The sequence below is a fragment of the Elephas maximus genome, chromosome 2 (assembly GCF_024166365.1).
Source record: "Elephas maximus indicus isolate mEleMax1 chromosome 2, mEleMax1 primary haplotype, whole genome shotgun sequence".
NCBI lineage: Eukaryota > Metazoa > Chordata > Mammalia > Proboscidea > Elephantidae > Elephas > Elephas maximus.
In genome coordinates, this window is record NC_064820.1 from 37,695,974 (window position 1) to 37,719,880 (window position 23,907).

The window sequence follows — 23,907 nt, forward strand, 5'->3', positions numbered from 1 at the left end:
TGTTCTACAATTTTCTCCCATCCTATCTGGGACCATCTATTGAGGCCCCTGGTCAGAATGGTCAGTAGTGGTAGCCAGGCACCATCTAGTTCTTCTTGTCTCTGTATAGGTGAGGCCATGGTTCATGTAGACCATTGGTCTTTTAGACTAGTTTCTTCTTTGAATCTTTGGTTTCCTTCTTTTTCTTTTGTTCCAGACGAGTAGAGACCAATAGTTGTATCTTAGATGGCTACTTGCAAGCTTTTAAGACCTCAGACACTACTCACCAAACTAGGACATAGAACATAAACTTTATAGACCACTTTGTATTAATTAACGGAGATGTCCCTGAGGCTATGGTCCTAAGCCTTCAAATCCTATAAACCAATCCTATGAGGTGTTTGGCTATGTCTGGGAGGTATCTGTGACCGTGCCTCCTATGCGCTTTATTACATGCGTGAATACATGTGTAAGCTAGTCACTTTTGAGATATAAACAGCAGATTAGGCACAGAAGCAAGGAAGATAGATGCCACACCAAGTAAATATCGTCAAGGAAAGGGGGAAGAGAGGCTGAAAAGAGACAAGGAACTTGCTCTAGAGCTGACAGAGAAAGTCTTCCCCTAGAGCCGGTGCCCTGATTTCAGACTTATCCTTCTAAAGTGTCAGAAAATAAATTTCTGTTTGTTAAAGCCACTCACCTGTGTTATTTCTGTTATAGCAACACTAATAAACTGAAACACCAGGCCTACATAACACCAGGTGAACATACTTGCCGGTTCCATCCTTCTCTGTCTCTAGGTCTAACTCTTCATAGTGTTAGCAGGGTAAGAAAAGGAGAGTTGGAAATTACTGTTCCCACCTTCTTCAAAGCCTGGGAAGCAAGCTTTTTTGTCCCTCTACTTTTTCTCACTTCAGTGCATCTGAGGGATATAACTCACACCCTGTGAAGAGAGATGGTATGCCTCCCCCTATCACATTGTACCCTTCTTCTTTCCCACTCTTCAGGATCTCTGCAGTGGAGGGGTGCCCAGGGCTCCTTTCACTTATTTCCCCTTTTACATGTATGATCCAGATGGCTCCATCCTAGGTGTCCCTGAGACTTCTAAACATTCAGTACTTTAATATCCCAAATGGAATTGTTGGTGCTACCATTTCATGTGCTGTGGGACCTCCAGATTCTCCCTAAGATCTGAAAATTTCTGGAGGAAGTTATGCTGTTCTAGTCATCCCTGGGTTTTGGGTTTTAATCATTCTGTCTACTTCCCTGTTTTAGCCTGAATACTAAGCCAGTGGCTGCTGAATTCTCATCTTGCTGGCTCTTCTTACTTTATTTCTTGTTTCCTTTTCTTCTATATGGTGGTTTTATATGTGCAGATATGTCACAAACTCAGGTTGGGGAGAAACATGACTTCTTTGATTTTTCCATGATTGCATTTAACAATCCACATTCTATCTGGTGGCAGAAATTTAATCTTAGCCAATATTCAGGTTAAACTCATAATTTCTACCCTTCTCTCTTTCTCCCCTTCTAAATTCTGGGCAGGGGTGGAGTGGGCTTACATTGTGTCCCAGCACCATCCATGATGAGGGGTCTCAGCTATTTTAACCGTCTGTCCATGTCACTGTTTACCAAGAGTTCTCATGACATCCTGTCTTGTTCTTGTCCTTCCCATTTCTTCATGCTGGTACGTTTTGAGGTGTCCTTTGCCCCGCCCACTCTATGCAGGTCATGGCTGATAAAATCTGCCTGCTGTCACTGCAAGATCTGCTGGGTATTGGGGCCATATCTATGCCACTCTTGGCCAACCAGGAAAGCCGTCACCCCTATCCTGCACCAATCTGAGGATTCCCGGGTCTTGGTGAGGCTACCTTGGGCCTACCAGACTTGATATACCCCATGGACATCTTGACTCCACCCACACCCTGTGGTGTGGAGGAGCTCGGCGAGACTGCTAACCTAAGAAGGAAGGCACCGGTTGGCTTTGCTGTCAGATCCCCAAACTATCTGTGGATTTGATTGTTTCTTCCTTCCCCTGGGCTAGCCTGGGGACAGGGGCAGAGTTACTTCTCAAGGACACTCAAGATATCTCCTTTTTTCCCTCTGACTCTTCCTCTCCCCAGTCCTGAGAATATTTATCTCGTGGGTTTTTCTTTTTGATAAGGTAATATATAGGGGGAGGAACCCTGGTAGTGGAACGATTAAGTGCGCCGCTGCTAACTGAAAGGTTGCTGGTTTATACTCACCCAGCAGCTCTTCTGGAGAAAGAACTGGCAATCTGCTTCTGTAAAGATTACAGCCTAGAAAACTCTACAGGGCAGCTCTACTGAAAATCATATGGGATCACTATAAGTTGGAATTGACTCAATGGCACCCAACAACAATAGTGTATAGGAAGAACTAGTTTTGACTAATCACCTATTACTTTAAATCTATAATTTATGCCTAGAGTCCTAAGATTTTAAAGGTCAAAAGCCAAGAATCTGACCTCTTTGTTCTGCTGTAACATCCTGTTCCTTCTAGTGGAATGTGGTAGCTGAGAAAATTGGAAATGGGGGAAAGGGATAAGGTTCAGAAAGGAGAAAGTTCTAGGAACAAAAATCACATTGGTTAACAATGCAAAATAATACCCTGCTACATGAACAACAGTCTGTATCAGTCAGAGTTTGACAGAAAAACAGGAGCAATAGAAGCTATAGCTATAGCTCTTATCCCTATCTCTATCTCTATATCATCTCCTATTCTAAAAGTTTGGCTCATTCAACTGTGGGGCTGGCAATTATTAAATTAATAGGCGTGTCAGCAGGCTGGAAACTCAGGCAGAATTCCTACTTCTCTAGGAAATACCAGTTTTACTCTTAAGGCCTTCAACTGATTGAATGAGGCCTACCCACATTATTGAGGGTAATCTACTTTATTTAGAGTCAATTTATGGTAGATGTTAAAGACATCAACAAAATACCTAGATTAGTTTTTGATTAAATAACTGGGTACTATAGCCTAGCCATACATTGCATGTGAAAGCTGGACAAAGAGTAAGGAAGACTGAAGAAGAATTGATGACTTTGAATTATGGTATTGCTCAAGAGTATTGAACATACATACCATGGACTGCCAAAAGAATGGCACATAACAACAGCAATAGCCTAGCCAAGGAGCCCTGGTGTTGCAATGGTTAAGCACTTGGCTGCTAACCAAAAGGTTGGTGGTTCAAACCCATCAGCTGCTTTGAGGGAGAAAAGACCTGGTAATCTGCTCCTGTAACTATTTCAGCCTAGGAAATCCTACGGGGGCAGTTCTACTCTGTCCTGAAGCATCACTATGAGTTAGAATTGACAACAACATAGCCTAGCCAAGTTGACACACAACACTAACCATCACACACAGTCTTTTTCTGAAGGTCTGATGGTTTGGAAGGAATGGTGGATGGAGGGTGTTAACAGCACAGTGCATCACAGGGAACCAGTTAAAAAGTCCCCCAGCCAGTTCATGTCTCCAGGAATTTCTCACTGGTGTGTGAGAGCACCCTAAAACTGAGGCATTCGGCACGACAAAATGGCTAACTCAGGTTTGAATCAAACTCCATTTTGTCCCCAGCTTCTGCTTCTGTCTTAAAATAAATGTGACAACCTTGTAAAACTTTAAATGAAGATAAGGCAATTATGTGATCTGTGGAAGTTCAAGAAATGCTTGTAGGAGATGTTTATTCAGAATGCTTATACAGCATGACCCAGGATAAATATATGTTTAAAATAGGATTACTGATGTTAAGAAAGACTGTGATCATGTGAGCACCTTGTGACTGTGATCACGCACCCATTTTGTGACTATGATCACGTATTCCTTCCCCACTTTGCTGTAGAAAGGCTTACCCCTTTTTCCCGATGAGTTGGAGCGCTTTGTATTTTTACCTAGTGCTGCCCTGATATAGCTGTTCTATTCCTTGATAAAACTCCTTTCCTTTCACTCCTAACACAGTATGAGATTTTCGCTCATTGACACTGGCTATCTCCATTAGCTTTGGTCTTCCACAGTTACTGAACTGTTTCCCTCATTCTTTCTCTTCTCATCCCTGCTCTCAAAACTCCCCCACTTTCTGGGCTACCTACAGATTCTTTAATTTCAGTTTATTTATTTAGTTTCCTCTTTGAGTCCACCTAGGAGCCTCAGACGAAAGGCTTGGTGACGTACTCCTGAAAAATCAGCCTGTGTAAACCTCATGGAGTACAATTCTTCTCTAACACACACCTAGGGGTCACTGTGATCAGAATCAGTTGTTGACAACTTTTTTTTTTTCCTGTGTGATCCAGTTTTTCCAGAGTAAGGCCAGGAGTAGGAGTGGAGGTCCTTGCACAACCAGAAATGCCCTCTAGGGATTTTCCTATAAAAAGAGCTATTGCCCCCCTCCACTTCACACACATGCTGTGAATTACACCTCCCTCCCATTATTTGAAAGCAAATGCATTCTTATTTTGTTTTAATAAAAAGTTTCCTTCCTCTTTCCCCCAAGTGTCAGAAATTATTTTTGAACTATATGTTTACGTTTTAATTTAATGGACATGACCTGTGATCAAAGCTTTGCTAATACTTCCACAAAGTATCATACCCAAGAAAATCAAACCAACTAAATTTGCATGCAAAGCCTCACTTCTCCCTGCTTCTAAAAATTCACACTTTAACAGCACTCTACCTCCCGAGGTGCTGAGAACCGAAACCCAAACCTACAGGGGACACACCGCCCAGTTCCCTCAATGACACAGATTCTGAGTGAAAATTTTGTCTGAGGGAGAAGGAATGGAGACGCAGAGTATGCTCTATAAGTTTAGATGTACTTGGTTTACCTTGCATGTTTTCTTTGGCAGCTGTGTGTGAGACAGAGTGACAGAGTTGTAGAAGCCCGAGATAGTAAGCCATGTCAATGTTTATTTTCACAGCTACTTAGTTTTATTGGGTGGTGCAAATGCTTAACACCCTCGATTGCTAACCAAAAGTTAATAGTTTGAGTACACCCTTAGGTGCCTAGAAGAAAGGCCTGGCTATCTCCTTCTGAAAACTCAGCCATTGAAAACCCTATGGAGCACAGTTCTACTCTGACACACATGGGTGGCCATGAAGTGGAATCAACTTGATGGCAACTGGTAGGTTTTTAAATTTCATTATGACTAATAGTCTCACAAAAAAATTAAAAAAAGAAAAGAGTTCAGTTGTATTTTTGGCTGCATTTAATTTTAGTAATGGCAAATAGAAGGGGGAAGGGTCTGAGGAGGGATGCTTTCACATTTACGGTTCAGAGTTTCATTCAGTTCTCTGTATTCTACTTGGCTCCTGAGCCCCTTCACATTCTCCATTCTCTCCTACAATTTCTCAGAGAATATATACCTCTCTTATCCTATGGGGCCTGGGTGGGTGGGACCCATGGATCTAACTGCTCCTTATATAGGCTCAACCACTGCCCTATTTTTTTCACCCCACCCCACACTCACTAGCCTTCTGTGACACTGCCTGTTTACAATTCTGAGGCTCTGCAGGTTCTTGTTGGCATACTCCTCTTAAGGCACCTATTCAACCTTCTTCTACTTTGCCAAGTCCCTTACCATTCCTCCACCTTCATGTTTTGGGATTCTGCACCACATAACTTCCCCAATATGGCAACCCCTCAGGGATCCCACTGCAGGGAATGTGATTGACTGAGGGCCGGGTGGCCACCACTGGGCACTGTTCCTACCGAGTGCTGTTCTCTTAGGGTCTGTGGCTTCTTCTGCTTGCCAGGCACCACATCCTCTCTTGCTGTTCCTTGAGGCTAGGAGCTTACTCTTGGTGGTTGCCTTGAGCCCTCACAATTCCACAGTTACACCATGCCTAGTGGCAAAGAGGGGAGTTTGGTTCTCTCTCCTCTGCATTCAACACAGGCAAAGGGGGCTCAAAGCAGATTGGCTTGGATCCTAGTACAGCTGAGTTTAGAAGAACAGCTCTTTTTTTCCCCTACTCCTCTTGGCCCTCCCTCCATTGGACTGAGACATGGGCCATAGAAAGGTCAGCTGGGGCCAGAGCCAGGTTCAAGTAACAGTCACTGTGGCATTCTAGGAATTTCTTATCGCTTCTTACCTTGGCAATTATAGCAACCTTCTATACAGTGTTGCCAGCTTCCAGCTCTTCTTTCTTCAGTCCAATCTTCATATCACTTCTAGACTCTTCTTCCTAAAATGTACACTTGCTCAAATATCTTCAACACCTACTCTCCTGTTTTTCTCATGGGATAAAATCCAAACTCCTTGGACTTCATTTAGGGTACTTTACCACCTGGCTTCACCCTATCTTTCCTCTATGTCAGCTCTTCATTCTGGTGGGATTGACTACCTACAGCCTCTCAGTGTGCCTTACTCATGCTGTGGTTATGCCTTGTGGAGAGTCTCCCTTTTTCTCCATCTCAAATGCTCTCTCTCATCTCTCTAGGTCAAGCTAAAACTTTCTTTCTCTTTGAAGCATTCCCAGTGAATTCCAATTCACAAAGGGCCAGCTCTTAGTGGACTTTTATAGCATTTGTGGTTGTAGCTCTCATTTTACAATTATACAGAACCTTGCACTATCTCATGTGTAATAATACTTCATAAAATAAATCCCTTGGCAATGGAGCTCCATTTCTCTGGGCACAGAGACAGTTGGAGGAAAGATTTGGGTTTCCTTGGTGCTGGCTTAATAGAGTAGGAGGAGGAAGAGGCAGTGGTACTGTCTTGGATCTTAGAGAACAGGCTGGAGTTGGGTTCCTGAAGCTCTGCAGAGCCAGGACTTCCTAGGGCTTGGGCAACCCAGGCACGGAGCCAGGGGAGCTACTGTGGACCCCACTGTGTGCAGGCTCTGGTCCCTGATGAGGTTCTGGATCAAGACAACTTGCTGTTCTTCAGACTCATCTGGACCTAAAAGGTCTTTTGTTGCTTACTCTCTTGGAACCCCAGCATCCAAATCTTGGCCTGGCAATCCCTTTTCATTCAGGTCTCAGTGTATCTCATTGTATCTCTTCCCTGTCTAGATTAACCTCACCTCAACACTGTCTATGACATTATCCTCTCTCTCTCTCTCTTTTTTTTTTACAGTGCTTATCTGAAATTCCTGTCTCTGTTTAATTCTTTGGAGTCCCTGGGTGGTGCAAATGGTTTAGCACTTGGCTGCTAACCCAAAGGTTGGAGGTTCCAGTCCTCTCCAAAGTGCCTCAGAAGAAAGGCCTGGTGATCTACTTCTGAAAAATTAGCCATTGAAAATTCTATGGAGCGCAGCCCTGCCCTGACACACATGAGGGTCACCATGAGTCAGAATCGACTCGAAGGTAATGGCTTTTATTTCTTTACTCATTTATTGTCTGCTCCATGTGTGTACACTGACCCTCTGTCTTGTTCATTCCTGAATTCCTCGACTGGCATATAGTAGGTGCTCAATACAGTTTTATTGAATGAATGAACTGGGAAAGGACTTTTGGGCAGTTCTCTGCACCACTGTAAAGGGAGTTGCAGCTCTTTCTATCTTGGAGGGGAGGGAGGGAAGGTTGTGGGTCAAATGGTTCCGACCACTGCTCTGAACCCTGTCCCTGTCTAGCCAGCACCCAGCTTTCAAGGGAGAACCACATCCGTGGCTCCCATGGTCCAGGAAACCTTGTAATGCCCTATTTACCCTAATGTGTGAGCTCAGTCCAACCAGACATCCTGAGCAGCTGTCTTCCAACACGCCTCAGGGCACTGTTAGCTTCTAAAGGAACTTCGGTCACTGTAGCCGTAGTGTTAAGGGGGAGCTTCCTGAACTGGCTCTGGGTGTGCAAACTCTAGGCTACCAAGCCAGGACAGTAGTGAATGAGTGTGTTACATCTTTTTATGATTTAATTTTGATATTTTAATTTTTTACTTTATTTTTCAACTTTCTTATTGAAGTGTCTATACTGCAAAGCTCACAAATCTTAAGTGAATTTTTTTGTGAGTATCACCTGTGTAACTACTACCCGCATGAAGATATTTTTATCACACTAGCAGGTTCCCGCATGCCCCTTCCTGGGTGATAACCTGCCAGGGTAACCTGGTCTCTATCCCCATAGATTATTTTTTCCTGCTTTTGGAACGTCATAGAAAAAGAATTACACAGTATTTTTAATTTTTGAAAGTGGTCATTTCGACTGAAGCTACATCAAGTAAGAGTGGGCTAGAGTTTTGCATTCTCTTCAGTATGTAGCCTGTGAATCCGACAGTGCAGGGTGTCAGTCATGGCTCGCTCCCTGTAAAACTTTGGGCAGCTTATCTAACCTTGTTGACTGTTGGTTTCCTCATTTATAAAATGGAGAGAATAATCATTCCTCCTGTGGAGAGTGTTTGTTATAAGTAAGACGGGTTAAGGGCCTCATGGAATTCCTGGTACATAGTGGGTGCTTGATAAATGCTTGTTGAATAAAAATAACTTTATTTTTATTTTTGGCTATAGTAGACATTCATCAAATAATTTATTAGTTATACTCCGGTTTGTAGCGGGGATTTCTCTTGCCTTCTGAGACCTACCTTACACCTCCAGCACTTCAGCCTTGAGATAAAGGTGTTTATGGCCAAGGACTTCTGCAAAGATTTCTTGCACTTTCCGGAATTAAATGCAGTGACTTTGACTTCCTTCCTTTGGATTTTACCAGGCAGAAATGACTGGGGGATCACTTCTGGGAAAATGGGCCAGAAGGGTTCATCTCTTTCAGTCTGGCTACTCAACTCAATGTAATAAACTTTTATTGAACAAGTGAAAAGCTCAATGCTTGTCATTTATGTTTTACTCGTTCCCTCATTCACTCACAAATCAGACCCAAACTTCGTTACATCTCACTTTCGTGGCATCTATTCAGGACCACGGGCGGTCCCTTTAAGGCCCTGGAAAGGGTCTCGGTGTCTGTTTCGGAAGGGAGGCCACGCCCCGTCACGTGCTGCGGTCCCAGCGGGGCGGGGCCTGTCTCTTGGTTGCCGTCACTTCCGGTTCTCTGTCAGTCGCGAGCGAGCGAGCAGGAGGCTGTTCGGCAGCAGGCGGCTTTTCGGCTGCAGGAGTGGAGCGTGAGTGAGCGAGACCCCCGCCCCTACTCCTCAAGCCCCGCAGCCGGCCGACTCCACCCTCCCCGCCCGGCCGCGAGCAGCCGTTGCCTTTCTTTGCCGGCGACTGGGGAAATGGCGGCTCTACTCGGCCTCTCTTTCCCCGCCTCGGCCTCCCCACACCCCCTTCTCTATTGCCTGCCCCGCGCCTGACGCGCTGCGGGCCTCTCCGCGGCCGACGCCCGCCCCTGGGAATGAGCCAGAGGAGGCTGGGGTGGCGGGGCGGGGCGGGGCGCGGCCGGGGGTTAGGGGGCCCCCCGGGACAATGCGGCGGCCAGGGCGCGTGCGGGGCCCGCTTCTCCCCCTGGCCTAGCGCGGGCCTCCACTCCTGTCCCTACAGTGGGGGCGCTCTGTGAGAGGGGCAACGCTGACCCGGTCCGAAGAGGCGGGGGGCCGTGGGAGGAGGGGGAATGGCTGTTCCGCGGGGGGAGGGAACACATCGAGCAGAAGAAAATGGCGCTTGGAGCAAGTCCCTCCTCTTCCCACACGGTCTCCTCCGCAGTTCGCCGCCTCCCACGCCCCCTCCCACCAACCTGTCTCCCCCTCGCCTGAGCCTTTGCCAGCCCCGGGGTTCAGGCTGCTTCCTGGCACCGGGCGACCCCATCCCCCTTCTTGGGGCTTGTCCCTCGTGGTGTACGGTATCCGTGTGCCCTTCAATCCCACCTTATTTTCACCCTCTTCTAATCCGCCCCCCCACCATCATCAAAGACCGAAGTTGCGTTTTGTATACAGTCTACAATACTGCTTTTTAATACGATTTGCCTGAATTACGAGGCCACCTCCAACCTTTGTGGACCGGCGAAGACTCATTAAGTAAAAGAATACTTTGTCAGAAGTTGAAAAACTCAGGCTAAAAAAAATCCTGTTTTATTTGAATAGACTTTTTATTTGGGTTAAATAGGTGGTTCTTTGAAATGGTTTTAGGCCCCCAGGCAGCGTTTAATAACACGGTATAGTTATGCTTGACCGTTTCAAAGTGAAAAATAGGTTATGTTCAATTTAATGACCTTAAAACATTTTTTTTTTTTTTGGCAGTTATATTTGCAGCCAGCATGAGCTAAGTTGATTTTTGGAGTTTAGATTGTAAGATAAAGCAGTAACAGGAACAACAGTGTGTGAAATGATTGTGTGCGTTGTTGCTCTCCTCTGAATTTCCTCTTTTCGCGTTCAAGAAATTACCAGTTAAAATCACTATAGTTCGGTTGGACATGGTTTGAGCTTTTCTAATTTGCCAATACTGGGATGGCCTACTTCTTTTACCTTGACCTCCTACTGTGGAACACACTCAATCCCAGTGCTAATGCAAGGTTGGTCTAGAGAGCTAGATTATGATTTTTCTGAGAAGAAATTGAAGTCTTATTGCCTTTATTCAGGAAACATTTACAGAGTGTGTGTTGTACGTATTAGGTCCTTTAGGACCTACAAAAATGAGTAGGACCCAGTCTTTTCTGAGATGGAGATGGGGAAAGCAAAAAAAAAAAAAAAAAAGGCACTGATAATTAGTGTTTTACCACCAGGTGTTGTAAGGGCCTTGAAAAGCAGTACTGCGTGCCTTGGGATTCCTTGACATTTTGGAATGTAGGCCTACTGATGGTTTTATCTCTGAAAACACAGGCACAGGGCACTCAGCTCAGGCACTCAGCATTTGAAAGCAAGGCACTGAGCTATGTACCTCTATGTCTGAAGAGCCAGGGGCATGGTAGGAATTTGAGGAAAGGGTTTTCCCTTTCCATAAGCAGATTCTTCAAATTTTAATTATGTTCCAGAGTAGAAAATCAGTATAAAATGTAATGAATTACTGTGAGTTATGTATATTTTAGATAAGGCTACCTAATCCTCCCTAAAATGAAGCCTAAGAAGACTCAGTGGCTTTGAGAAAGCAGTGTAGGAGTCTGGGATGTGTATGACATTTAGTTCTTTTTCCTTGCTGGGTTCAGAACATTTCCCTTTGCATGTTATTTTCAGTTTGGAAGAGCATAGATTAAAGGCACTAGCATTTGTGCTCAGGGTAACAACTCCAGTGCCGGAAGAAGGTAGAATGAATCATGGAGTTACTTGTCCTTGGTTTTCAGTTTGGGAGAGAGTAAGGTGAAGGCAATCAAACAACTTGTGAATTATTTACATAATTACTTTTCTTTCAGAATGCCTAAATCAAAGGAACTTGTTTCTTCAAGCTCATCTGGCAGTGATTCTGATAGTGAAGTCGACAAAAAGGTGACTGTTAACTACACCACATGCAGTTGTGAAAGGATGGTAAAAGGCATGTCAGTCTTAGAATGAGAGCCTGGCTGGGTGTATCTGAAAGTGTGGATGGCCTCTGGACCACTTGACTAGAAGTGTCTAGAATGCTTGTAGAACATCCACATTCCTGGGACCTAAATCAGACTGAAGCAGTCATTTTAACAAGTCCTCTATTGAGTCTCAAGAAGTTGCCCTAGTTCCTACGGGAATAGAATTAGAATTTAGATCAAAGCTGCTCTTTGCATCTAATTTGTAGGCCAGATTACCTGGATTCCTTGAATGTAGACGTTAATTTTGACAGCCATCTCCTCAGCCAGTGGTGTTTATCCTCCCCACAGGGTTTACTAAATCTTAGTTAAATCAACACCTAGCAAAGCTAATGTGAAATGACTAGCCCCATTTTTACAGAATTGACTTTTTCTGCATTGAATGACAGCTCTGCTGTAATGGTGCGTTCTGCTCAAGCCAGAGATTTTTGTGAGCATCTCACTGCAGCCAAGGCTTCCCTCTACTCTGAACTGTCCTTTATCTCTTGGATAAAGCTTACATAGTTGTTTCTGAGCTCAGGTAACAGTGTTAGCCAAAATGAGAGAGAGCTTGTTTGGGAGTATCTTAGTGAAGTTGGACCTGTATAGAGAAATAAAAAGTACAGTATCACCTGGAAAGGCTTCAGAGAGCATAAATAGCTATATTTGAGAGGAAATCTTGTCTTAATTTTTAAAATTGTGCCCAGTATAGCATTTGAGTATATTCATTGAGTTTTTGTTGTGCATTTATGTGCCAGGCATGGTCCACAGGGAATACCCAGTCCGTGATTTAAAGAATAGCTATCTGCTTATTGAGCAAAGTTAATTTTTGTTATTTGGTCTTAAATAGGGCTTTTAATTTTGTAAGCGTTTAAGTTACATTTAGGTTTTTCATATCGTTAGGTATATACCTAATGTAAATATAAACGTATATATGTATGTATATATATGGTAAACCTAATCATATTAGAGGGTCAGCGAAAAGAGAGGAAGACCCTCAATGGGATGGATTGACACAGTGGCTGCAACGTTGGGCTCAAGCATTACAATTGTGAGGATGGTGCAGGACTGGGCAGTGTTCTGTTGTACAGAGGATCACTATGAGTCAGAACCGACTTGATGGCACCTATCAGCAACAGTAATCATATTAATATTTTACTAAATTGGATGAAACTAAACCCGCTGCTGTCGAGTTGATCCTGACTTAAGTAAAAAATTTGTATTTTGCCTATCTTCATCTAATTTTAGTAAAATATAATTACACTTTTTCACTGAGAAGGAACATGACTGCCCTCTACTGTTTGGGATGGGAACTCTAGTTTTTTTATGGGCTGTTAGCACATTTTGAGAATGGAGTTATTTAAAAAGCTTTTATAATATAGCTTCTAAAACATTGTGATTTTGAGTGCTGGTCAAACATTGCTCCTCCTTCAGTAATTTTTTGTGATGAGGAGGTGCTGGAATTGCTGACTTGGCAGTGCCCAAGTACAAAATGGCTCTTGAATTATTGCCTAATCTAACTTAATTCTGTTTCAGAATAAGGCAGGGCGTAAATCATATCCTAGAAGTGATATACGTTGGTTGTTTTCTTCCTAATTAGTACATCATCTTTGTTAAAAAAAAAAAGTGACTTAATAACCTAAGTAGTTCTGTGATTCCCAAAAGTAGCAGGCTCTACCATCTTTTTTCCCTCCCAAAGAAATGTTACATGAGATGCCAGCCTTTTCCCCTCCCCCCAAAATAAAAATGATTCTCTTGCTATTAGCACCACACATGACATACCTCTTGGCTCCTGAGAATATGGTTTGAAACACTGTATTAGATATGTGTTAGGTTGTCAAGTGAAAATTATATATTTATGATTTTTTTCACTAACGAATAAATGAATATAATCTTTTGGTTCTTTAATTCTTAAGAAGTAATGGGATTTTTGGAACCTAGAGATGTTTTACTCTTGTGTGTGCAAATTTTAAGCATATTCTTGTGTTTTTCAAGTTAAAGAGGAAAAAGCAAGTTGCTCCAGAAAAACCTGTAAAGAAACAAAAGACTGGTGAAACTTCGAGAGCCCTGTCATCCTCCAGGCAGAGCAGCAGCAGCAGGGATGATAACATGTTTCAGGTGAAGTTCGTTATTTCAGGTAGATCCAGAGAAATCTGGCTTGATCTGAAAGATTAGAAATGGGAATGTTAAAAGTATCTTAATGTGAGATTGAATAATAATCCTGTATGTATGTTATAATCCTCTTGACTAAGGATGCAGTATTTCACTGAAATGTAGGAACAAGTTACTAGAAATGGAAGTTATTTTAAATGATGCTGGATTATCCTTGAAGTCTTAGAAGTCTGTAGTTTTGCTATATTTAAAAGAATGCAAATTTAAATGTATTAGAAATCTAAAAAGATTGAGGACTACAGATGTAGAAAGCAACCTGGAGGAGGTAGATCTAGCATTGGGCTGTGATAGACTTTTATTGGAGGGAAAAATCAATGTGACCTGCCTAGTTTTGGCCTGAAAAGAATAGATAAGGAGAATGTGTTTACTAAAATAGGCTCTATGTTTGTGTATGGGGGGAATAAGTCTGAATGGGTAAAGTGAGGGAAGTTCATTAGAGGGATTTGATAAAGTCACCTGGAGGGGACTAATATAATTTCATTTCTTGGGTTTCTTCTTTTTTAGGAAGATTTAATATTGGCATCATTATATAATAAGGATTTGTTAGGGAAGAGGTATTGGGTGGAAATGGATGCAGGTGTGATCCCTTAGGCAACTGTAGGCCTTAAATCTGTATGTGACAGGTGATAGGGCTTAGTCTCCCCCCTTCCACCCCCGGAATAAATAGTGATGATTATAAAATGCTGATGAGGAATGGATCAGAGAAATTAAGCAATCAGTTAAGACTGGTTTGAAATTTAAGGGACTATAGGCATTAAGGTTTCATCAGCAGAAATAAGGAAAAGGAATTGGTTTTAATGGCAAAGGTGGTTAAGTGTGGCTTCTGGACCTCATTGTAAATATAATAAAATAAGTAGGGTCTAGCCTACAACATGTGGAGGACTGGGTTGGGACATGTTCATGTGGGATCATTAGCTTGGTTGACCGAGCCTTTCACTGAAGTAGGTTTAAACCAGAGGTAGAAGAGGACGTGACGTATCTTGGATGATATTCAACTAGAGTGAGTATGGAAGAAAAAAGAGGATGTAGCTTAAGAGAAGAGGAAGGAAAATAAATACAGTAATGGGAGCAGGAAAGGATACCTGTTTCAAGAAGGAGGCATAAATATTACTTGAAGTCTGTGAATATTTGACCAAAAATTGAGAGTAGAATTATTATTAGTATTTTTACTTATTCCTGGCCTTGAAAGGCAGAGTGCCAGGATTAAGGTGCGAACAGAAAAATAGAAGTCTGGTATTTTCACTCACTTTTGCCTTGTTATACTTACAGATAAAGAAAATAGACAAAGTGCAAACAAATTAGCTATTGGTCTTTTAGTCCTGTGACTTCTGTCTAGTGTAGAGGAACCAGGAGCAGAATAGATTAATTTGATAGAGAACATGAGTGAATGTTTGTGAAAGGGCCCTCATTTGTTTGAGTGGAAAATAAATTTTACTGTTTTATTGAGTCTTTGCTAGGTTCTGGATATGCAGTGATGAACCCAGTATATACGGTCTATGGCTTCATAGAGTTTGTGAATAAACTATAAAATAATAAATTCATTAAAACTTTAATTTTTATATGAAATTATACAGATAGACATGTATATAATTAAAATGATGGTAAGTGCTGAGAAGAAAAATGGTGGATTTATTTTGAGAGAAAATCAGGAGGCTTGCATTTAAGATTGAGGGCCCTTGGTATCTCTTTCTAAGGAAGTGGCATTTATAGCTTAAGACAAAGGATGTAGAGGAGCCAGCCACGCACGTGGCTTGGGAGAGGGAACACTTTCAGATAAAGGGAATTGAGTGAATACCTTGAAGTGGGAAAGAGCTTGGATATACAGGAATTATAAGCCTGGAAAGCTGGTGAGACTGAACATAGGAGATGTAGCTGGTCAGGAGGGGGAAGGGCTAGATCTTATGGGGGCCTTCCTGTTGGGCGGCCATGGTAAGGAGTTTGGGTTTTTTTCTACATGAATTGGGAAGCCATTTTAAGGGGCAGAATGAAATGTAAAACCTGTAGGAGAGGATTCCTTCCTTTTCATGAACTTTCCTCTTGTGTAAAATGAGAGTCTGTGTTGGAATGTTATAACTTGGCTGTCAATAATAAAGGTAAAAACTTTAAAGAATTTGCTGGATGTAGTAACTGTCTTGGGCTTTTTTTTCTGATAAGTCTTTTCAGTGTATTTCTACCTTTACACGTTTAGTAATAGAGCCTGTATGGCCTTGATAGATTTTACCTTGTCCATTTCATCCCCTAATTTTACAGGTACAGAAACCAGGATCTGCATGTAGAGATTTTAGTCTGAGAGCATTTTTTGAATTTTAGATCTAAGGGAGTTGTTTTTCCCACCTAAAAAGGGGGTTCAGTTCTTAAACCCTCATTTGGAAAGATTTCCAAGCCTCCTAAGCTGTTAGATACTTTGCCCCTTTGAAAGTCTGGTCCTAGGACAAACATTGGCCTTATTTGCAGAGTCTTTTCAAAGACTTGAGTAGGCATTCTAAGAATACAGGATTCAGTTTTGTTGCCATTTCAGCTTTTTCCTGAGATGATTTCTGGCCATAGAATATTTTAATGGTCATATTGAATTTTAATTGGCCTGAGAGCACATTAGAGTACAATGGTTATATAATATTAAGTGAGGCCTTCATTTTTATTAGTTATGATAAAACCCGTTCCCATCAAGTCAATTCCGACTCATAGAGGCCCTATAGGACAGAGTAGAACTGCCCCGTAGTGTTTCCAGGGAGTGGCTGGTGGATTTGAACTGCTGACCTTTTGGTTAATAGCTACCAGGTCAACAGGTAGCTGTACTACCAGGGCTCCATTAGTAATAATAGTTTGATAAATTTTATTATTTTTTTAATGGAAGGATGGGGTTGTTGGAAGGAAATGCAGTGTCCCCAGTATAGTATTTTATAAAGCTTTTTTTTTAAAACAGAGCTATGTGTTTTCTGCTTTTCATTTACCAAGAAAGCTTTGAAGACAGTTTCCAAAGAGTGGAACTTTTTTAGACATTGCTAGATCATCTCATGTTAGAATCTTTCATGTCCAAATTTGTTAGATAAACTTTGCCAAAACAAATAGATATAAAATTCACATTATAATTATTTGGTATAAGATGACTTTTTTTTTTTTTAATTTAATATCTATCTCCTGAGACTAGAGCTAGAGGAAACAATGTTAAGTTCTTATAAGGAGATGTACATCAAACATGAGCAGCTCCCTGAGTGTAGTATTTGAAGAAAGCTGTCCAAGGAGAGTTGCTGCGCTAGTCTTTCAGACTCTAGAATGGTCTGCACAGAATCCTGACTAGAGAGGAAATGTTGTTAGGTACTTGATTGTGGTTCTTCCAGCTCTGAATCTTAAGAACTTGTTTCCATAAAAAATACAACCTACATAGCATGGTATCTGTGATATTAAAGACACTAGAGAACTACCTGTAATTACTTATAAAAATTTTGGATTTTTATATTTAGAATGGTTGCTAAAACAATGTAACTGAACCTGTGGATTCCTGTTGGATGTAGTTTGTATTGCAAGATTTTGTTTGCAGATGATTTTTTAATGTGAAGAATGAAGATGAGAAATGTGAGACGTGCTTTGTTTAGATACACCTTTTTTAGGAAGAATCCTTTTATTTTTAACAGCGATTATTAAACTTGAGCCTTTGGTTGTCATTTGATGTTGAGAATAGCATTCTTATCGGAAGTATAATGAATGTGTATCTAGTTGCGGATATAAATACAGACACCAGTGTTGAACACCTCTTCATGTTGTTTCGTTTGCAGATTGGGAAAATGAGGTACGTCAGTGTTCGGGACTTTAAAGGCAAAGTTCTAATTGATATTAGAGAATATTGGATGGATCAGGAAGGTGAAATGAAACCAGGAAGAAAAGGTGAGATTTAATTTCCTGAATTTGTTTTTGATGTTAGGACTAAGTTAAATTTTTTTTAAGTAACCTACCTTAATATTGGCCACGAATAGGGCAAGGAAGACCCTCATTCAGTTGATTCTCTGTCCGTTGTAGTCATTTTGAGCATGATACTTGTGTGTTCTTAATGAAATGTATTAAATACATCAGCTGGAGCTTTTTCTTTTGGAGTAAAACCCAGAAAAATAACATCCTTAATATCACTTTAATTGGGTGCTAATTTACCCTAATGTAAATGAGTAGGTTTTTTATTTGTTTAAATGTATAGCAGTTCTGAAGTACGTTAGACGTGACCTGGGAAGTTGTAAAATCATGAGTGGGAGTTCCTGGTTTACAGTGTTTCCTTTTGATCATCTTCTAAAAGCGGTTCTTTAGGGTAGTATTCTTCAAGTGGGTCTCTGTCCTCCTTCCCTTTGTCCCAAGTCTGTCAGTATCATAGAAGCATACTTCATTCATTCGCCAAGTAACTAGAGAACATTTTTGAACCAACATAAATAGGTGTATTTGGGCAGTTGGTCGATCCTTAGTGAATGAAAAATGTCTCATTTGTTCCTCGGCCCCTCTGTCCGTTTCAAAGGTACCTCCTGTTGACGCTCTTTACTCTTGAGCATTCTCTTGCTCAGGCCACTTTTGGGTTATCCCGTTTGGTCCCTCAGGTTGTCCCAGAGCAGGCAACGCCAGGTTCTTTCCTTGTCTCGGCAAATATTGGTTAGAACAGTTTGGTTAGCTTTACGGTTCTTACAGGGGCCGGTCTGGTAAATTCTCTTTAGCGTCATGGCCTTCCAGCAGTTTTCTGAGAAATTCATGAATTCTTCCAAGTCTCATTTATTTCTTTACTTGTAGGGATCGGGTATTAGAGTGATGGAAGTTTAAAGAACAAAGTATGGAAAAGATAAAATTTTACACCTTAAATACACAAGACAAATTTCACTTATCTAATGTTTATTTAGTGTTTACTTACTTGTCAGGCACTATAATTCTTCATTGAGATTACCTAGTTTACTAATGCACACCAACCCTTTGAGGTACAAGTAGCATTTTACTAGTGAGGAGACTGAGATTTAGGAGATCAGGTAATTTTTTTTTTTAAGGTTGGATAGCTAGTGACAAGACTGGGATTTGAACCCCAACAGTAATGTCAGAAAGCACTCTTAACCAGCGTATACACATTAAGAAGTTCTGTCTGGATCACTTCCCGGGGATCTTCCCAAAGGGAAGCAAAAGCTTCTGGAAGAACTCACCATAAAGCCATCACCTGAAATATGGAGGCATTTATGGCAAGTGTTGGAACAAGCTGGTTATAGAAATGGGGTCTTACATGTCAAACGTGGGCCTGACCACTTAGCCGGCAAAGGTTGTGGGCATTTGTGAGTTACATTTTCAAGTACCATTTTTCTCCTTGGATGTAAGAAGTAAATGCAGGATGCAGTGTTGGAAATAAAACTCGCTGTGAGATTGGTACCTACTAATTTTGATTTCTAAGAAATTGTGGTTAATCTGCAACTAACAAATAGATTAAACTCAATATTGTATAACATTCAAAACGGTAGTTTTCATAAGACAGTGTTTTAGTTAGAAGTATAAAAATCCTCAAGAACGCTTAAGTAGATTTTCAACTTTTGATTTTAAAACTCTGTTTTAGGTATTTCTTTAAATCCCGAGCAGTGGAGCCAGCTGAAGGAACAGATTTCTGACATTGATGATGCAGTAAGAAAACTGTAAAATCAGAGCCATATAAAACCTGTACTGTTGTAGTTGTTTCAGTCTGTCTTTTTACATTGGCTTTTCTTTTCTAACCGTTGTTTTCCAAGCTATTGTATATTTGGATTGCAGAACAATTTGTAAGATGAATACTTTTTTTTAATGTGCATTATTAAAATGTTCTGAGTGAAGCTAATTGTCAACTTTATTAAGGAGGATTGCTTTGTGCCCACCACCTAGTGTAAAATAAAATCAAGTAACACAACCTTAACTGTTGTGGCCTTTTTTGATCAGAAGAGTTGGTACTGTTTAAGGCCAAAAGTCACAGTTCGTAGACCTTTTAGTTTCAACTCAGCTTTTCAATTAAGGATTTGTATTGTATTATCAACTTACATACTCTTGGTTTGGGAAATCCATTTGTTCTCTTCCAACTAAGTGCATAGACTTGTTTGACTTTTCATTCCTTCCTTTTTTTTTAACTTCATTTTCCTTCACTAACTTACCTTTCCATGTTCAGTTTTTACTCTTCCTTGAATATATTATGCTAGTTTGCAAATGTCAGTGAAACTGTCAAAATGTTAGTTATCACAGTAAGGCACTTGTAACTAAAATATGGGAACTACAATCACTAATGCTACTATACTAAATATTAGGAGATGTAGTTTGATAAACAACATGGCTTGTATGAAAACTGAGTAAATGTATGTCATTACCAGTAGTGTTCTGTGTAGTTGTTACCTTATTGTTCAGTCTGCAGAAAATAATGACGAAATATCTGATTTGCTTTTACTTATTAAACATGTTCAATATGGGATGATGTCTATAAAACGAGATATTGTTAAATTAGACTAGGATTTAATAAAAGTTGTGAAAGCTTCCTCACCTAACATTTTATTTTATAACATTGAGTATGGACTATATATAGTCAGATATCACTGAGCTTAATAATTTTTTTTTTTTTTTTTTTGATGGGTGGGAGGAAGAGCATATACTTGTAGTTTTTGACCTTTACTTCAGTAGACTTGGTTGTTTTGCAGTTAACCTACTGGACAATGGTATTCTAGACTTGATACTATAAAGTTTTAACAGTCACACGTAAGTTATTTTCATTTAACAATAATGATGAAGTAGGCACAGAGTGATGAGGCACAGATTTCAGGGGCTTTGCAGCAATAAATAGGGCATGGGTGCCTTAGGAAAAGAATATTTGTAAAGGGGAACTATGAAATTAAAGGAGGTGGCAGTGAAGAGGGAAGAATTCTCCTCAAACTTAAATGGTATACAAAAAGTGATACTTTTATAAATATTTTGAAATTTTGATTGCATTGATAGGACACAGTTCTAGATAGAATAATAAAAGTTTAAATAGGTAAAAAGTTCTTGTTGACAAATTATTTTTGGTAGCAAATCTCAAATGGTTACTGCCACTAAGGGCTGCCATATCAGAGAGTTGCACTATTCTGCTACCAAGTTTGATTCCTGCGTCTAAAGTACTTTGTAGTGGAATTATCAGGGACTTGATTTCAAAACCATCTGTCAGGCCATGTATAGTTTGCAGTTTTCTTTCTAGCAGCTATTCTGTTGAGGTATGATGTTTTATATTTTCCAGATGACTTTTTAAAGTGTATTTAGCAGTGACCCTAATAGGTGTATAATTGGGCAAATAAATCCTCTGTCCTAGTATTTTAGCCTTCATCAAATAAGAGTACCAAAGTGTTCAAAATGTATATTTTAGACAAATCATGCTTGGTTGATAACTTACCTTCACTTATTTGGGAACGTGTCCTGTTAACTTAATTGGGTAGATTTTTAAAGCATTATTTTTGGCATACAGGAAGGATAGTTAAAACACAACTTTGATTTTGGTACCAGGTGAAGAGGAAATAAGGGTAAATTTTCAAGGTTTATGTGAATTTAAGGATGTAAAAAAAAAAAAAGGATGTATGCCTTTTAAAGTAATTTGCTCATACAGAGATGGTGCTGAAATCTATTGCCAAGGTATTTTCTAGCCATTTAGCTTTATGTTAATAAAACCTTGATGTAAGGAGTGTTTCTGTGGCAGAACTTGGTAAGTTGACTGCTAAATTCATTTAAATACATTACTGGCTATACAACATACAGAAAACCTCTTGTGTGTATGTGTGGGCATAGGAAAAGACGAGAACTATGTTAAAAAAGAAATTGTACTGAAAAGATGAGGTACCTTTGTTTTCTGTTTAAACTTTTATCTTCCTGATAAAATTTCTCCTAAGAAGAAAGCTTGGCATTTTGAAGTCTTAAGTGTTACCCTTGTAACACCAAAATGAATTGAACTGGTGTCAGTACTCAGATTTTGCCCTTTGATATGCTCAGCAGCAGGGCTTTTCCTGTTTGTCTTTCAAAGTATGGGCAGCATTTGGCCAATTTCTAACGCTCTTGGCGTTTTATTGAAGGGATAACCACTAAAAAAGGACAGCTTTTTATAATTGGATTATTCTTTTTTTGCTTTGCTTCCTAAATGCCTAAGAACTTCTTCTGAAGAATACCTCCTACCTCATTAGCTAGTCAAGATGCCGTGATGATCAACCTATTCCACATAATGTGTTTAGAAAAAAGACCAGAAAAAAACTGAAAGTACATCCTGGCTTGGCTATTGAGGGAAAAAGAGAAAGAATTGTATGTTAGTTACTTATGTGTTCCTGACAGAGGTATGGTGTTAGGAAAGAACTATGTTTGATGTTTTTAAAATGCTAATATTTAGGTATCTCTCCCCAAATCCTTTGAAGTTCATTTTCTATGGAAATCAATCCAGCGAAACACTCAAGTTTTTTTTTTTTTTAAATGGTGTTTTTCCAGATAAACTCTAGGGGACAAACATTCGCATAGTCACAAATATGTAATTCTGTAATTGTGGAATGCCTGTCTGTATGCTTTGTTTGGTATAATTTCCATGGAGATGTCAATGAATATAATACTCCACCTGTGAATATTTTAAATGTTGAAATAAAAATAAATGTGCTCTATGTGTCATGGCAGTTTCACAAACCTCAAGATGAATGGATGTTACTGTTGAGTGGGGTTTATTAGAAAGTAGAATGCCTTGCTGTGGCTGCTTTCGAATGTTGTCTTTTGATGACCTCTGGGACCAGGTGGTGTGGGCCTCTTTTTCCATCTACCTGATCCAAGTGGAAAAGTGGAAATACTAAGGTGTGCACAGCCTCTTTTTTCTTCACCCTATGAATGTCTTGCAGTCTGAAGATTCCATTGTATACTGAACATATTGTATAACAGACTTCCCTGAGTATTTCAAACTTACATATTTATTTATAGAATATTTGCCCTTCTTTGTTTAGCACTTTGGCCACTGAGGTGTCTCATTGTTTAAATGTCTGTTTAGGGAAACGTACACAAGGATAGAAAGGTTCATGGAGGGTAATTATGGCTCTTATTTTGCTCCATTTAGCCAACTGGAAATTTGCTTTTAATAATGTATATGGACTAAAAAATCGAGTCAGAAGAAGAAAAAATTTAGTAGTTGGAATTCATACTTTTAATTATTAACTTCACAGTTCTGTAGTGTGGCTCAAAAGTGTCATGGGATGGAAGAGAGATTTGAAAAGTATGAAGCAACTTTAAAACTATAAAAAATTATTTACTATACAACGGTTCATCCAAGACTCCTCCTGTACCATCTGATTGAAAGATTATGCTCCACAGGGCCTTTGCCTCCACTCCCTTCACATACATCCATTACTGAGTTGTGATTTTCCAAACCTACTTTGACAGCCATTTTAGTTCTGGCTTCACAGCAAAATGCTGTTTCTGACTATTTCACTCTTAGCTTCTTGATAGAGAGTTCTGGTAGTTTATTGTTCTGCTGGATAACACACTTTAGTTAGGAAATTATTTAGGCCACTTCCTTTCTCTATGCCAGAAAAAATGCATCCTGAGTTTCAACAGTTGGATGCTGTAGCCTCTGATGGTAATAAAAAGGACCATGTACAGCACTAAACTTTATGAAGTGCTCCTACTATCCGAGTCCAGAATTTAAACTAAGACTGTGTATGTAGTAATTCTGTATCTTGGAGAGAAATGTGAAGTTCCGTTTTGCTGGATGCTAAATAAGCCTGAGTCTTCTAATAGCTCCTACTCTCTTTATTTTCAAAGTCTGTGCTTGTAGCAAGAATGGTGCAAAGAATTCCCATATACCCTTTGTCCCAAGACACCATTCACATTTTGTCAGTTGTTCAAATAATGTCTTTATAGCATCAACTCACCATCTAGTATTACATGTCTGGTTTAATTATTATGTCTCTCCAGGCACCCTCAGTCTGGCACAGTTCCTCAGTTTTTCCTTGACTTTCATGCCTTTACCATTTCTGAAGGTTTGGTAATTGGCAAGTTGACAAGGATGGGGACGGCTGGATAGTGTTGAGGAGTGGAGACAGCATGTGTAGACAACTCATTGGAACAGCTTGGATGTGAAGGATAAAGAGAAATGGGATGGTGGTTGTATAAGGGGTGGCATCAAGGGTTGAGTCGCTTGTGTGATTGACCCATGAAATACTGTGTGCAACGTTTAAGGGTGCGGAGTTGGCTGCATTCAATATGTACTTAAATTGATTTTGAGTATTTCAGCCCTCGGCCTAGGATCAAACATCTCCTGATTTTGAGGTTTGAGGACTAACCCTTTATTAATACCTCAGTGAAAGATAATTTCAGTAACCATATGGTTTTCTTCAGAATTCTTGATTCAGAAACAAAGGTATTTTGGTATCCAAACACTCATAAAT

The 23,907-nt window shown here is 40.3% G+C and overlaps 1 protein-coding gene across 2 annotated transcripts; it reads left to right on the forward strand.

Annotated features, from left to right (window-relative positions):
- The first annotated feature begins 8,936 nt into the window (after positions 1–8,936).
- Positions 8,937–19,406, forward strand: SUB1 (SUB1 regulator of transcription). Of its 2 annotated transcripts, none has more exons than XM_049861823.1 (5): positions 8,937–9,041; positions 11,219–11,291; positions 13,340–13,462; positions 17,290–17,398; positions 19,077–19,406. In XM_049861823.1, the coding sequence occupies exons 2-5, from the start codon at positions 11,220–11,222 to the stop codon at positions 19,154–19,156; spliced, it is 384 nt and encodes a 127-aa protein (XP_049717780.1). In that variant the 5' UTR covers positions 8,937–9,041; position 11,219; the 3' UTR covers positions 19,157–19,406. The 2 variants fall into 2 exon arrangements, with proteins under 2 accessions (XP_049717780.1, XP_049717789.1); XM_049861832.1 differs by having other exon boundaries at positions 8,954–9,045.
- The last annotated feature ends 4,501 nt before the right edge of the window (positions 19,407–23,907 follow it).

Excerpts from the sequence above, each read along its gene's own strand:
- SUB1 (XM_049861823.1), top strand. The coding sequence starts at position 11,220 with ATGCCTAAATCAAAGGAACTTGTTTCTTCAAGCTCATCTGGCAGTGAT. Across the intron at positions 11,292-13,339 it reads ATAGTGAAGTCGACAAAAAG|TTAAAGAGGAAAAAGCAAGT; the intron begins GTGACTGTTAAC and ends GTGTTTTTCAAG. Across the intron at positions 17,399-19,076 it reads AATGAAACCAGGAAGAAAAG|GTATTTCTTTAAATCCCGAG; the intron begins GTGAGATTTAAT and ends ACTCTGTTTTAG.